This window comes from Lynx canadensis, chromosome B4 (assembly GCF_007474595.2).
Source record: "Lynx canadensis isolate LIC74 chromosome B4, mLynCan4.pri.v2, whole genome shotgun sequence".
Lineage (NCBI taxonomy): Eukaryota > Metazoa > Chordata > Mammalia > Carnivora > Felidae > Lynx > Lynx canadensis.
In genome coordinates this window covers 24,005,680-24,020,483 of record NC_044309.1, presented here as the reverse complement: position 1 = coordinate 24,020,483, position 14,804 = coordinate 24,005,680, and the positions used below count along the sequence as shown (strand labels likewise).

At 37.3% G+C, this 14,804-nt stretch overlaps 1 protein-coding gene across 1 annotated transcript in view; it reads right to left on the bottom strand.

Moving 5' to 3' along the window:
- The window catches only part of MYO3A (myosin IIIA), a 229,463-nt gene that overhangs the window by 123,478 nt on the left and 91,181 nt on the right, over positions 1-14,804 (bottom strand). The window contains 3 exon segments of the mRNA XM_032593843.1: positions 8,400-8,602; positions 13,459-13,542; positions 13,650-13,754. Of these exon segments, the coding sequence (XP_032449734.1) occupies positions 8,400-8,602; positions 13,459-13,542; positions 13,650-13,754 (392 nt within the window).

Below are 14,804 nucleotides of genomic sequence, written 5' to 3'. Positions count from 1 at the left end.
CACAATCCCAGACTTTAGCCTCTACTACAAAGCTGTAATCATCAAGACAGCATGGTGTTGGCACAAAAACAGACACATAGACCAGTGGAATAGAACAGAAACTCCAGAACTAGACCCACAAACGTATGGCCAACTCATCTTTGACAAAGCAGGAAAGAATATCCAGTGGAAAAAAGACAGTCTCTTTAACAATGGTGCTGGGAGAAATGGACAGCAACATGCAAAAGGTTGAAACTAGACCACTTTCTCACACCATTCACAAAAATAAACTCAAAATGGATAAAGGACCGAATGTGAGACAGGAAACCATCAAAACCCTAGAGGAGAAAGCAGGAAAAGACCTCTCTGACCTCAGCCGCAGCAATTTCTTACTTGACGCATCCCCAAAGGCAAGGGAACTAATAGCAAAAATGAACTATTGGGACCTCATGAAGATAAAAAGCTTCTGCACAGCAAAGGACACAATCAACAAAACTAAAAGGCAACCAGCAGAATGGGAAAAGATATTTGCAAATGACATATCGGACAAAGGGCTAGTATCCAAAATCTATAAAGAGCTCACCAAACTCCACACCTGAAAAACAAAGAATCTAGTGAAGAAATGGGCAGAAAACATGAATAGACACTTCTCTAAAGAAGACATCCAGATGGCCAACAGGCACATGAAAAGATGCTCAACATTGCTCCTCATCAGGGAACTACAAATCAAAACCACACTCAGATATCACCTCACGCCAGTCAGAGTGGCCGAAATGAACAAATCAGGAGACTATAGATGCTGGTGAGGATGTGGAGAAACGGGAACCCTCTTGCACTGTTGGTGGGAATGCAAACTGGTGCAGCCACTCTGGAAAACAGTGTGGAGGTTCCTCAAAAAATTAAAAACAGACCTACCCTATGACCCAGCAATAGCACTGCTAGGAATTTACCCAAGGGATACAGGAGTACTGATGCATAGGGGCACTTGTACCCCAGTGTTTATAGCAGCACTCTCAACAATAGCCAAATTATGGAAAGAGCCTAAATGTCCATCAACTGATGAATGGATAAAGAAATTGTGGTTTGTATACACAATGGAGTACTATGTGGCAATGAGAAAGAATGAAATATGGCCCTTTGTAGCAACGTGGATGGAACTGGAGAGTGTTATGCTAAGTGGAATAAGCCATACAGAGAAAGACAGATACCATATGTTTTCACTCTTATGTGGATCCTGAGAAACTTAACACAAACCCATGGGAGAGGGGAAAAAAAAAAAAAAGAGGTTAGAGTGGGAGAGAGCCAAAGCACTCTTAAAAACTGAGAACAAACTGAGGGTTGATGGTGGGTGGGAGGCAGGGGAGGGTGGGTGATGGGTATTGAAGAGGGCATCTTTTGGGATGAGCACTGGGTGTTGTATGGAAACCAATTTGACAATAAATTTCATATATTGAAAAAAAAGCATTTTCAAGAGAATGAGAAGACAAACCACAGGTTGGGAGAAAATATTTACAAAAGAAACATCTGATAAAGGACTGTTATCCAAAATATACAAAGAACTTTTTAAAAACTCAACAAGAAGAAAACAACCTGATTAAAAAATGGACCAAAAGCCTTCACAGACACCTCACCAAAGAAGATATTACAGATGTCAAATGAGCATATGAAAAGATGCTCCACATCATATGTCATCAGGGAAATGCAAATCAATACCACAAGGAGATATCACTATACATCTGTTTGTTGACAAAACCAAATGTTGGCCAGGATGCAGAACCACAGGAACTCTCATTCACTGCTGGTGGGAATGTAAACTGGTACAGCCACTTTGGAAGACAGTTTGGCATTTCTTACAAAACTCAAGGTATTCTTGCCATATGTTCCAGCGATTGAGGTCTTCGGTATTTAGCGAAAGGGGTAGAAAATTTGTGTTCACACAAAAATCTGTATATGGATGTTTGTAGCAGTTTTATTCATCACTGCCAAAACTCGAAACAACCAAGTTGTTAGTAGGTGAATGGATAAATAAACTGTACATCCAATGGAATATTAATTCAGTGCTAAAAAGCAATGACCTATGAAGCCATGAAAAGACATGGAGAACCTTTACGTGCATATTACTAAGTGAAAGAAGCCAATGTGCAAAGGCTGCTTTTACATACCATCATATTGTATGATTCCACCTATATGACCTTCTGGAAAAGGCAAAACTATGAAGAACGTAAGATGATCATTGGTTGCCAGAAGTTGGGGGAGGCAAGGATGAATAGGCAGAGCAGAAGACTTGTATAAGACAGTGAAAATATTCATATATAATACTGTAAGAGTAGATACATGCCAAGCAATTGTCCAAACTCAAAGAAAGTACAACACCAAGAACGAACCTTAATGTAAATCACGGACTCTCGGTGATTACCATGTGTCAGGGTCAAGTTCATCGGTTGTAACATGTATAGCATTCTGGTGTGGGATGTTGGTAATGGGGGAGGTTATGCACCTATTGGGGTAGCAGTATATCTGTACCTTCCTCTCAATTCTGCTGTGAACCTAAAACTGCTGTAAAAAAATAAAGCCTTAAAAACAACTTTCCTAGGTCTCCTCCTCCTGTATATTATGCAATATAATTTCAGTTGAGATAGACGTTTTACCTTTGCTCTTTTTAGAAATTATTATTTCAGTACATGTAAGTTTTCCTCAGAAACAAAGATGAACATATCCACATACATTTACTTCTCCAATGATGCAATAAAAGGTATTTGGAGCTTTAGGGTATCTGTGGCTTCATCTTATAATCTCCAGCTTTGTTTCATGATTCTGCCAAAAATCATTACAAGAATAATTTTTACGGAAGCTCATTTTGGGCTCCAACACACAATTCATATGGGTTTAAAATAACATGGTTAAGACGTTTGATATTTGTGTCACATTAGTAACTATTTAAGATACTCTATTTAGTCTTTAACAAACGAACATTTGTAAGTGGATGTGTGCAACTTGATAAAGTGGTTAATGTGGCTTCCTGCTCTTCCTTGTGAGTATTTCAAAAAGAAGGAAAACATTTTGAAAGAAAAAAGTAACACTGCTTTTGATTGGTATGCATTCTGGGTTGAGATTGTTCCCTGAGACTGAAAGGGCATAATATCACCACGCCTTGGAAGAGAGTTCAAATGTCCAGGAAATCCAATTCTTTCAAATGTCTGAGTCAGAGGGAAAAAGGGCTTGAGGTAAAATAGCAGCAGAGGAAGGGAAAGTGGAGGAGAGTTGGGAAAGTCATTCTGGAGATCAACTCACAAGTGTTTGGGCATGGGGAGTGAAGGGAGGGTCCAAGGTTTCATATAAATGGAGAAGGATGGTTCCCGTTCCCCCAAAAGAGACCATGGGGAATGAAAGATGTGTGGGACAAGGTGTATTCAGTTGAATTATATGTGGCAGCAAGATATCTAGGTACATGGAAATGAAAAATGTGAAGTCAGGTGGGAGTGAGAAGTGTATCTTTGGGTGTCAATCACTTTGAGCTACCTGTTGACGCCATGGCATCAGAAGGACTCGCTAAGTGAGAAAGTAAAGAGAGAAAAGAGAAACACTCTGAATACAAATCTTTGGTAAATACACGTTTGGAGAATGATGGATGAATCGAAGTCAGAAGAAAAAAATTCAGGGAAGTAGGAGAGGAATCCAGAGAATCCAGCTGGGGAAAAAAAGACAGGTGAGCTTTTCAAGTAAAGGGTGGTCCATGGGCTTGGACAGTGAAGCAAGGACCAGCATGTCCTTTAGAAGGGGAGTTCCCCACCATGTCTTGAGCAGTCACCAGTAATGCTTCAACAAACACTAGCATCGTACATGAGTAAGGTTAGAACAAAGCTAAAAGTTTACCTCTTGTCTTTTCTCACCACAAAATAATACAAGTTCTCTAAGAGTGGCACAGCACATATTTTAGTTCACTTTGTTCTAATGAAATCACATCGATTGCTCTATGTGTCACACCTTCAACACTTAAACAATGCAGTGTACAATTAGAGAGGTGAGTCATAAATGTCGATGCACACAATTGGTGGTTTTCTCTTTAATTATCAGTTTACGTTTACTGAGAATTGTAATTTGACAGGATCTGGAGATGCTATAGGAAATACACTGACCTTTGGTTGGATAAACAATCGGAGAGTTAAAGAAACAGGAAAAGAAAATACTGCCAAAAATTACTCATCTCCTACCTTGCCCTTAACCACATCAAAACTGTATTTAAGAAGACAGAGGACCATAGCATCCCATACATGCTCATATGACCAGTGGTTCCCAGGTCAGAATGGCTGGGGACAGATGCAGGGTCTCAGCAAGTTACTGAATAGTATTTCTCTGACTCTGACCCCACCCCTGACTGTGGATCTTCTAATACTTCTTCAGAGTTTCACTCAGTCATTTGTGGGAAGGTCCTCAGGGCTGTCTCATGTGTGTCCATCTGCTCTGGACCCTGGGGATCACTTATGCAGCCAAGACCTCTAACACCCTGAAAAATGTGGCAAAGTTCTCACAAGTGTATGGCTTACCCCACTTGTGAAACTTTCAATTTTGGACAAAGCGGCCAGAAATAAGGCTTGGAAAGGCAACAATGCAGCTTTGCATTCATAAGGCCTCTTAGGATAGTCATGAAACAGTGTTTTTAATTTTTCATTTTTAATTCCTGCTTTCTCCACCAAGATTCCTTCCTCTAAGACGCATAGTCTCCTCAGTCCCTTTATCCTTTATCCCTTTATCCCTATCTGGTTACACTTGGCAGATAAACTCATTGCCTACTTTCCTGAGACTAGAAACCAACAAGTGATCAGCAAGTTTTGTTTCAAAGCATACATTATCCAGAAGACTGAGCTGCTTTATTGGAGCAATCCTATGTCATTCAGCTTTATATCTCCTGTGCCTAGTACAGTTCCTGGCACAGAGTAGGTACTTGATAAATATTTGCCAAAAGGATCAATGAATGAATTATGGACTTTGGAGTCAGACAGAGACATGGGTTCAAACCCCAACTCAGTCATTTATTAGCTTTTTGGCATTAGGTGACTTATTACAATTCTCAGTCCCAGTCTTACATGCAAAATAGCAAGAATATCCTGTCCTATCGCTGTAAGAATTAAAATAGATAATGGATATAAAGTGTTTATTAGCACAGTGCCGGACACACAGTAAGTGTTCCATGAATAATATTTTCCTTCCTCTGTAAAGAGCACCATATCTCCTACTGTATGGATGCCTCCTGCAGCATCTGGTAAAGTGCTGGGCATGTGAGTGAAACACAATCAATGCTTCCTGCATGAAACTGTAGTAATAGAAGGAAAGTGCAGTGAAACAGTGATAATTTATATTTGTGAGAATTATCTAGCATCGATTTCAATATACTCATTTTCTTCTCGAAATTAAGTAACCCCCCTTTAAGAATTTCTTCTTTAAAATTATCCACATTTAGATGAAGATTTAAGCCACAAATGACATGACACTTCCATCATTAGAAAAAGAAAAAAAAAATAGGGGCGCCTGGGTGGCTCAGTCGGTTAAGCATCCAACTTCAGCTCAGGTCATTATCTCACAGTTCGTGGGTTTGAGCCCCATGTTGGGGTCTGTGCTGACAGCTCAGAGCCTGGACCTGCTTCAGATTCTCTGTTTCCGTCTCTCTTTCTCTGCCCCTCCCCAACGTGTGCTCGCTCGCTCTCTCTCTTTCTCAAATAAACATTTAAAAAAAAGAAATAAAAAAAATAGGGGCGACTGGGTGGCTCAGTTGATTAAGTGACATCTGATTTCAACTCAGGTCATGATCTCACAGTTCATGAGTTTGAGTCCCTCGTCAGGTTCTGAGCTGTCGGCGTGAAGCCTACTTGGGGGTCTCTCTCTCCCTCTCTTTCAAAAATAAATAATAAATATGTTAAAAATAAATTAAAAATATATAAACATATATAACACACATATAAACATGTATTTATGAATATATTCATAAATTATTTATACTTATTATTTGTAAATATTTAAAATATACAAACATATATAGATAAATACAAATATATATAAAAATAAATGTGGTGAGAGATTAGGGTGGAATGACATGGGCAGAGGCAAAAAGAGAAAAGAACTTATTTCCTTAAAAGAAAGGGTAAGTTCATTTAAAAGACATAGATGTCTGCTCTGCTTCTTCTCTGTCACCTAGACTCATTCTTCACTCTGCCTCGTTCTCTGACTGAAAGAATTCTTCACTTGTCTGTTTGACACTTCATTTTCAAAGATCACGAAAAGCTTCTCTAGAATTTAAAAATGCCAACTGAAACTAAGTAAAAGAAAAATATAGGTGTAAAAAAATAGAAAAATGGAAAAATTATAAGGCAGCTATATTCAAATTATAAACTGAGTTGGATTTCAACCTGATTGTAAGTTGGGAACTTAAGAGTGCCTTTTAAAAAAAAATGTTTATTTACTTTGAGAGACAGCACACGCACATGCGTGTGAGCGAGCAGGAGAAGGGCAAAGAGAGAGGGAGAGAGAGAATCCTAAGCAGACTCTGTACTGTTAGTGTAGAGCCCTAAGCGGGGCTCGATCTCACAAATTGTGAGATCATGACCTGGACCAAAATCAAGAGGATGCTTAACAACCGACTGAGCCACGCAGGTGCCCTAAGAGTGCTTTTCCTCAATCAACAACATTGTAAAACTAGAATAGTTCTTTTGGATAGTTGGAAAAAAAGCTTAATTAACTCACAGCCTGTCTAAAATATGATCTTAATTGTGCAATTTCCTAGAATATATCCTATAATATATCAATAAACATTAACAAGGTTATTTCTATTATTATAAACACAGGGCCCTCATTGTGTAGGTCCAGAAGTTACTGTTCACAAGACACATAGTTCCATAGAACCCTGGTGTATGTTACCCCCTGACATTGTGTACCATGGTGGTCCCACCCAAATCTCAGTAATTCACGCCCTTAGGTAGTTCTTCCCAAAGGCCTGAAGGAGAGTCTTACACAGTTCTGAGAACAGGACAGATTGTTTTGAGAACCAGTTAAGTCTGCACATCTGTATAAGACCCCAAGGTTCCTCTAGGCATGGGTGACAGAGGCACAGACATGCGTATTCACTAAGCCCTGGGGACCTGGCACACATCGATAATAGTAGCTGCCATCTACTGTACTGTGCTAGGTGTTGTTTCTAAGTTTTTGCACAACTATCCACACCATTACTGCTAATAATGGCTTAAACTTATGGGTTCTTACTATGTGTTATTCATTGTGCTAAATGCTTTACAGGCATTATCTTAACTGATAGGTAGGTACTACTGCTATTTCCATTTTAAAGATGAAAAACTGAGGTGCAGAGAGGTTAAGTTTTTCAAATCACACATAGAACCAATGTCCTAGAAGGGTTTTTAGGGTTTAAATATCTTACCCAAAGTGAACTAACATGTAGTGAAGCCACAATTCAAAACACTTGTCTTATAATCATTTCTTATGTATTTTGAATTGAGCACGGACCAAAGGATAATTTTCCACATTGAAAGCTGAGTTCAGGAGGTGAACCCCAGGCAACTTATATTCACAACTGACTCACAAATTGAATGATAGCAACTTTGAAAGCATTTATGTTAAATAATAATGTACTAATACATAACAAGAGCTTGTGTTCCCAGGAATTTAACACATGACCTACTACCATAGTAATGTAGGTATGTTTGCTGTGAAACCTACAGAAGAAAAAGGAAAGACTAACTTGCCACACTTTTTAAAAGGAATATAAACACAGGGGTACAAATCTAATGTTTCGACTATAGTTCCCACATAAGAATAACAAACAAAGATGTTTTGCAAGCATTAGGACAGGAGAGAAATATTGCCATTCAGCTATAAACTGCTGAAAGGAACTCCTTTAACTTAACGCCAAAGCATGGAATTTACAGCATTAAATCAGCTGTAAATTAAAAGGGCAATACAATTAAGGCCATACCTGAATCTTTTATTTGGTCCCATGTGTATAACCATAGGAAGGATAGAATTCATACAAAGATCTATTTATGTATGTAAACATTTAAAAGAAAAAAAGACTGATGTCTAATTAAATTTCACTTTAGTTTTGTGTAAAGAAATATATGCTCCCCTACTTGAGAAATCATTCCATTTTACCTGTTAGTATCTAGGATGGGCATACGTTTTATATCTGGTATCATAAATTTTAGGTGATTTATTAACTCCTCTACTAGATATAACACATGTGAGAGTAAGACAGTGCTGAGGGACCTTTTCAATTCTAACAAGTGCCTTGCACGTAGTAGATGATCAATAACATTTTGTTGAGTTTGTTGAATACGTAAGACATTTTAGCATTAAAACAAAAGCATTATTTTTGCTTGTTTCCCAGAAAAAAAAGAAAATATTTGACACGGGCTTACAGAGGTTGGTGGATAACTCGGGATTTCTCCAGAAGGTATTCAGAAATCTGTGCTCCCACTACAGCTCCAGAAGAGGTAAATTTCATTTCTAAGTATTTTCCAAATCGGCTGGAATTGTCATTTATAATAGTGGAGGCATTGCCAAAGGCTTCCACCAAATTGTTCACTTGTAAAATCTTCTCTTGCAGAGTTCTGTTATTAGCCTAGAGAAAATGTCAAGATTGTTCTTTAAATGTAAAAAATTGATTTTGTTATAATAAAATGCTTCTTCTTTGATAAGCACTATATGTAGACATAAATGTACTGAGAGCATATTCTTGGCATACTGCCAGATGTTACAATATCTAGACTATTTTTCCTTTCCCGTAAGTGCATTCACCCACTTGCTTTCTCCAAGGGGCAAAGAGATGTTCTGTACTTTTTTTACTGAAATATAGTTCTGGTCAGTGCTCGATTTACAAACACAATTTATAAGCAGTCTATGCATACTGGGGTATACCTCTCATTTTGTTATTCCTCCTCTACTTCCCTGGGCCCCCATCCAAATGCTCCCCAAGGTCAGAACCACTTCCCTTGCTTCCATGGAAGCTGTTAAAGCTGGAAATAAGGGAGTAAAGGTAATTTGTCAATTCAGAAGTAGGGAAAAGGGAGGAACTGTGAAAACTGAGAACAGTTCAGAAGTGTGGACGGAAGGGGTGGAACCCCAGTCAAGGCCAATGGGCCTACTTGGCTGTCCCTCTATTTTCTCCTACCCCATCTCATATACTCCTTCCCTGAAACAAGTGTTATTGTTATAATTAGGTTAAGGAGGTATCAGTCATTCACATCTTGGTAGAAATTAGATTGAGTAGATTATGTTTAGTGTAATACCTGGTTGAGATCAGCTGTGTTAAAGGTATGCAAATTATACAAGTAAGGGAGAGGAGCAGTTGGTATTTCTGGAACACGGGCCATGTTAGGACGTAGGTGGGCTGGAGTGGGTATTTACAAGGAGGGTTTGGGGGCATAATAGGCAATAAGGGTTGAGAGAAGAGAATAATGAGCACTGGAACAAGCTTAGGCCTTCTAAAATGGGGCTGGATTTGCACTCATATAAAAGGTGAGAAAGCATCTTTATCCACCTGTATTAACTAGCAGTGCCTTTATTAAATAAGATTATAAGGACTGCATATTACAAATGTAAATTCAACCCACCAAACATCCTGTTTTGTATCTGGTAAATCTTTATCAAGGAGATAAGTAAAAGATATGATAAGATCTAATATGGGTAGGATTCTGGGAGAGATATATATTCCCAGTTAATATTAAATCACATTTTTAGCTCCTGAATAAGATACAGTGAGTAGATAAACAGGCTTAGTGACATCTACAAAACAAAAGTCACGCACAAGTTAATCCATCATTGACGGGACCCTCTATGCAACCACAAAAGAGAATAGCAAAGGCCCTTGTGGACGTGGACGGTCCTTGAGTAAATTAAGTCAGGTGTTCAAGTCTTCTATGGCAGGATCATATGCTGTGCCTCACCACCCCTTTCCCTCAAAAATCACACCTTTTTTTTTCTTCTTATCCTAGAAGTAAGGAGAGGGGAAGTTGATGGAAAATGGGATGCGGAAGGGACCGGGATGACAGTCCTGAGGTAGCACTAGCTTCCTGGTCACTACTGGCTGTTCCAGTTCTAGCAAAGTCATGTTTCTATTTCATACCCACACACGTGATTGAAAACATAAAAACTAGTTAATTGATTTTTTAATACAAGCACAGAAATCTGTCAGTTAATTGATTTTTAATATAAGCACAGAAATCTGTCAACTGATGATTCTGAAAATGAATTAGATTCAATTAAGAAGTTGTTTTGACATGATGAAGCTTCACCCTTTTATGGAGAGATTAAGTCTGTCCTTACAGTCACAGTACTTAGAAGATTCTTATAATCATAGTGAGGAAAAATTTTAATAGAATACTATATCGTGTATAACTATGTGGATCATAATAAAAATCTTCACAGGGATCAGTTGTACACAATGGTTTTTTTTTCCTTAATTTTAGTCATCCTAATATATTTCTTGACTTTATTCAAGGACCCTGCCTGGAAAATCAAACCAAGTTTCTATCGTCAACTTCTCTTTTTCAAAAATTAAGGTATATTTTTACACACAGTAAAATTCATCCTTTATAGTGGCTCAGTTGGTTAAGAGGTTACGCATCTGACTTTGGCTCAGATTGTGATCTCACGTGTTTGTGGGTTCAAGCCCCGCACCCTGCATTGGGCTCTGTGCTGACAGCTCAGAGCCTGGAGCCTGCTTCAGATTCTGTGTCTCCTTCTCTCTCTGCCCCTCTCCCAATTGTGCTCTGTTTCTCTGTGTCTCTCAAAAATAAATAATAAACATTAAAATCTTTAAAAAAAATTTATCCTTTATAGAGCACAGTTCTGAAAGTTTTTACAAACACGTACAATCAAATAACCCCCACTACAAATCCACACATAGGACAGTTTCATCACCTCCCAAAACTATATCGCTACCCTTTATAGTCAACCCCTCCCTCCATCCCCAGCCTGTGACAATCACTGATTTGTTTCTTTCTCTATAATTTTAATTTTTTTTAATGTTTTTTTAAAATTTTTTTCAGAGTGGGGGGAGGGGCAGAGAGAGAGGGAGACACAGAATCCAAAGCAGGCTCCAGACTCCAAACTGTCAGCACAGAGCCCAACACAGGGCTTGAACCCACCAACCATGAGATCATGAGCTGAAATCAACAGCAGATGCTTAACTGATGGAGCCACTCAGATGACCCTGTCTATATAACTTTAAATTTTCAGGAATGACATATAAATTGAATCATATAGCATATAGTCATCTGAATCTGACTCTTTTGACTTAACACAATGCATCTGACATTCATCCAAATCTCATCTAATGAGATTCATTCCTTGTATCAATGTTTGTTCCTTTTTGTTATTGAACAATATTCCACTGTATAGATGTACTGGTTTGTTTATCCATTCCCTTGTTTGGTTGTTTCCTCATTCTGGAGATTATGAACAAAGCCACTATACGTATTTGTCTGTGGTTTCTGTATGAACATGAGTTTTCATTTTATTTGGATAAATAAACTAAGAGTAGGATTGCTGGGCTGGATGATAAGTATAGTTTAAATTTATAAAAATATTCCCAGGGTGCCTGGGTAGTTCATCGGTCAAGCGTCTGACTCGATTTTAGCTCAGGTCATGATCTCACAATTCATGGGTTTGAGCCCTGCACTAGGCTCCACGCTGAGAGCATGGACCCTGCTTAGGATTCTTTCTCTCCCTCTCTCTCTGCCCATCCCCCACTTGCTCTCTCTCTCTCTGTCTCTCTGTCTCTCTCTCTCTCAAAATAAACTTTAAACGACAACAAAAAAAACCCAAAAACAAAACTTCCAAACTATTTTCCAAAGTGACTGCACTATTTTGTATTTCAACAGAAATATATGAGAGTTCCAGTTATTCCCCATGCTTCTCAGCAGTTGGCATTATTAGATAAAAGAAAAAATTAGACATTTTAATAGGTGTGTAATGATGTCTCATTGTGTTTTAATTTGCACTTCCCCAATGACAACTGATGTTGAACAAGTTTTCATTTGTTTATCTGCCATCTACATATCGTCTTTGGTGAAGTGACTGTTCAAGCCTTCTGTTCATTTTTAAAAATATGTTTTTATCAGTTAACTCTAGTTGATACATCCTTTTGTTAATTTTTTGTTATTCTATTTCTTATTATTGGGTTTTAAGAGTGTTTTTATAATATATATATTAAGGATACAAGTTTTATTAGATTCATGACTTGCAAATAGTTTCTTTGAGTATGTAGCTTGTTGTTTCATTTTAACAATGTCATTCAGAGAACAGAAGTTCTTAATTTTGGTGAAATCTAATATTTTTCCCTGGTGAATTAGGCTTTTAACATTGAATATAATAACTATTGTAGCTCTATAGAGAGTGAAAATCAAGTAGTATTAGCTCTCCAACTTTGTTCTTTATCAAATTTGTTTGATTATTGTAGCTCTTTTGTCTTTCCATATAAATTTTTAATTCAGCTTGTCAATTTCTACAGAAAAAAATCCTGCTGGTATTCTTATTGTAATAGCACTGAATCTACAGATCAACTTTGGCATAACGGCATATGAAGAATTGGCATATGAATCTTTTAATCCATGGACATGGTATAGTCCATTTATGTAGGTCTTCTTTGATTTCTTTTATCCATTTTTTCCATTTTTCAGCATACAAATTTTGTACATATTTTAGAAGATGTAGATATAAATAGCTAATTTTTTGGTGCTATTGTAAATGAGACTTTAAAATTTCAATTTATAATTTATCATTGCTATCATTATAATTTATCATTATATATATATAATACAAATTAACTTTTGTATTACATATAACATAGATGATATATATATTATATATGTAAAATTGATTTTTGTATATTAACTTCTTTTTTACCCACAAGGAATAAAAGGAGAAAAGTAAAGAAGGCGTTTAGTGAATGTGCTGGGGCTAAAAATAGAGAATATCACATTTATAAAGCCTTGCCTACTATAAGAGTGAGAAAAGTTAGAATATCCTCAAAGCAGAGCATATGCTTTTTATTTTATTTTTTAATATTTATTTATTTATTTATTTATTTATTTATTTATTAACATTTATTCACCTTTGAGAGACAGAGACAGAGCACAAGTGGGGTAGGGGCAGAGAGAGAGGGAGACACAGAATCTGAAGGAGACTCCAGGCTCTGAGCTGTTAGCACAGAGCCTGACACAGGGCTTGAACTCACAAGCTGTGAGATAATGACCTGAACCGAAGTCAGTCGCTTAACGGACTGAGCCACCCAGGTACCCCAGAGCATATACTTTTTATACTGTTTGTTATATTTTAAACTCACAGAGGATAACAAGTGTGTTTTATAATTTCTGTACATTATCAAATGTGGGAATTAGCAAGCATTAATCTAATCAGTTATATTAGGTTCTGAAGTATAACAAAAATTTCTGTTAGGACAGAGAAAAATTATACCTTTCCAAGCACCGTCAGCTGCCGAACCAAAAGATGAGCACTTTCAGTCTTTCCAGCACCACTTTCTCCAGAAATAACAATGCACTGCACAATAAGAAAAGGAAACCATGAGAAAAGTTCATCCTCACAAGATCGGGCTTACACATAAGAACCTAAGAAGGGAATTTCTAAGAATGTGAAACTCTCCTTACCTGATCTGAATTATATGTTATCATGGACTGGTATCCTACGTCAGCCATTGCAAAAATGTGAGGAGGATTGGCAGTTCTCTTTGCTCCAATATATAGTTTAGAATGCTAATGGTTAAAAAGAACACATTTTGTGGGGCTTTTCCTTTTGTTTTTGTTTAAATCTTAAATTATTTATAGACAGAACTCTCAATTTTTAAGCAAAACATAAATCAAAATACACTCTCACACCACCAAAACTTTACACACATGTTACACACACATACTACCCATATTTACATGCACAAATCATGCACAATTATGTAAAATAAAGGCCTGATGTAAAAAAAAAAAAACCCAGAAATAGGATGTGACATAATAAAATATAGTATCACACTGGGAGCAGTATTTAAAAGAAGACTTTTTTGGGAGTGCAAACCACTTTCAAAGAAGAACTTAACGTTTCAAAATACCATTATTTCAGAAAAAAAAACCCAAAAAGCAAAAAAACAAGCAAACAGAAACCCAAAATACTGTAATTTCTTGATTTCGGCTTAGGTCATGATCTCATAGCTCTAGGGATCGAGCCCTACGTCGAGCTCTGTGCTGATAGTGAGAAGCCTCCTTGGGATTTTCTCTTTCTCTCTACCCTCTACTCTCTCTTTCAAAATAAATAAATAAACTTTAAAAAAAAGTATAGGGATGCCTCTGTAGCTCAGTTGGTTGAGTATCTGACTTCAGCTCAAGTCATGATCTCGCAGTTTGTGAGATTGAGCCACACGTCGGGCTTGCTGCTGTCAGCATAGAGCCCGCTTTGGATCCTCTGTCCTCTCTCTGTTCCTCCCCCATGTGTTCTCTCTCTCTCTCAAAAATAAACATTAAAAAAAGTATAAAAAATCTTTAAGAAATAAAAAATAAAATAAAAAATGAAAAAATGAAAAGGGTGCCTGGGTGGTCCAGTCAGAAGAGCATGTGACTCTTTATCTCAGGATCCTGGGTTCAACCCCCATGTGGGGTATAGAGATTACTTAAAAAAAAAATTAAAAAAAAAAAAAAAGAAAAAGAAAAACAGCCTAGCTTAATTCCAGAATACTAATCTGTATTTAAACCATTAGGGCTTGAATAATAGATAATTATACACTCATATTCAAAAAAACACACAGTCTGACACTAAAAACC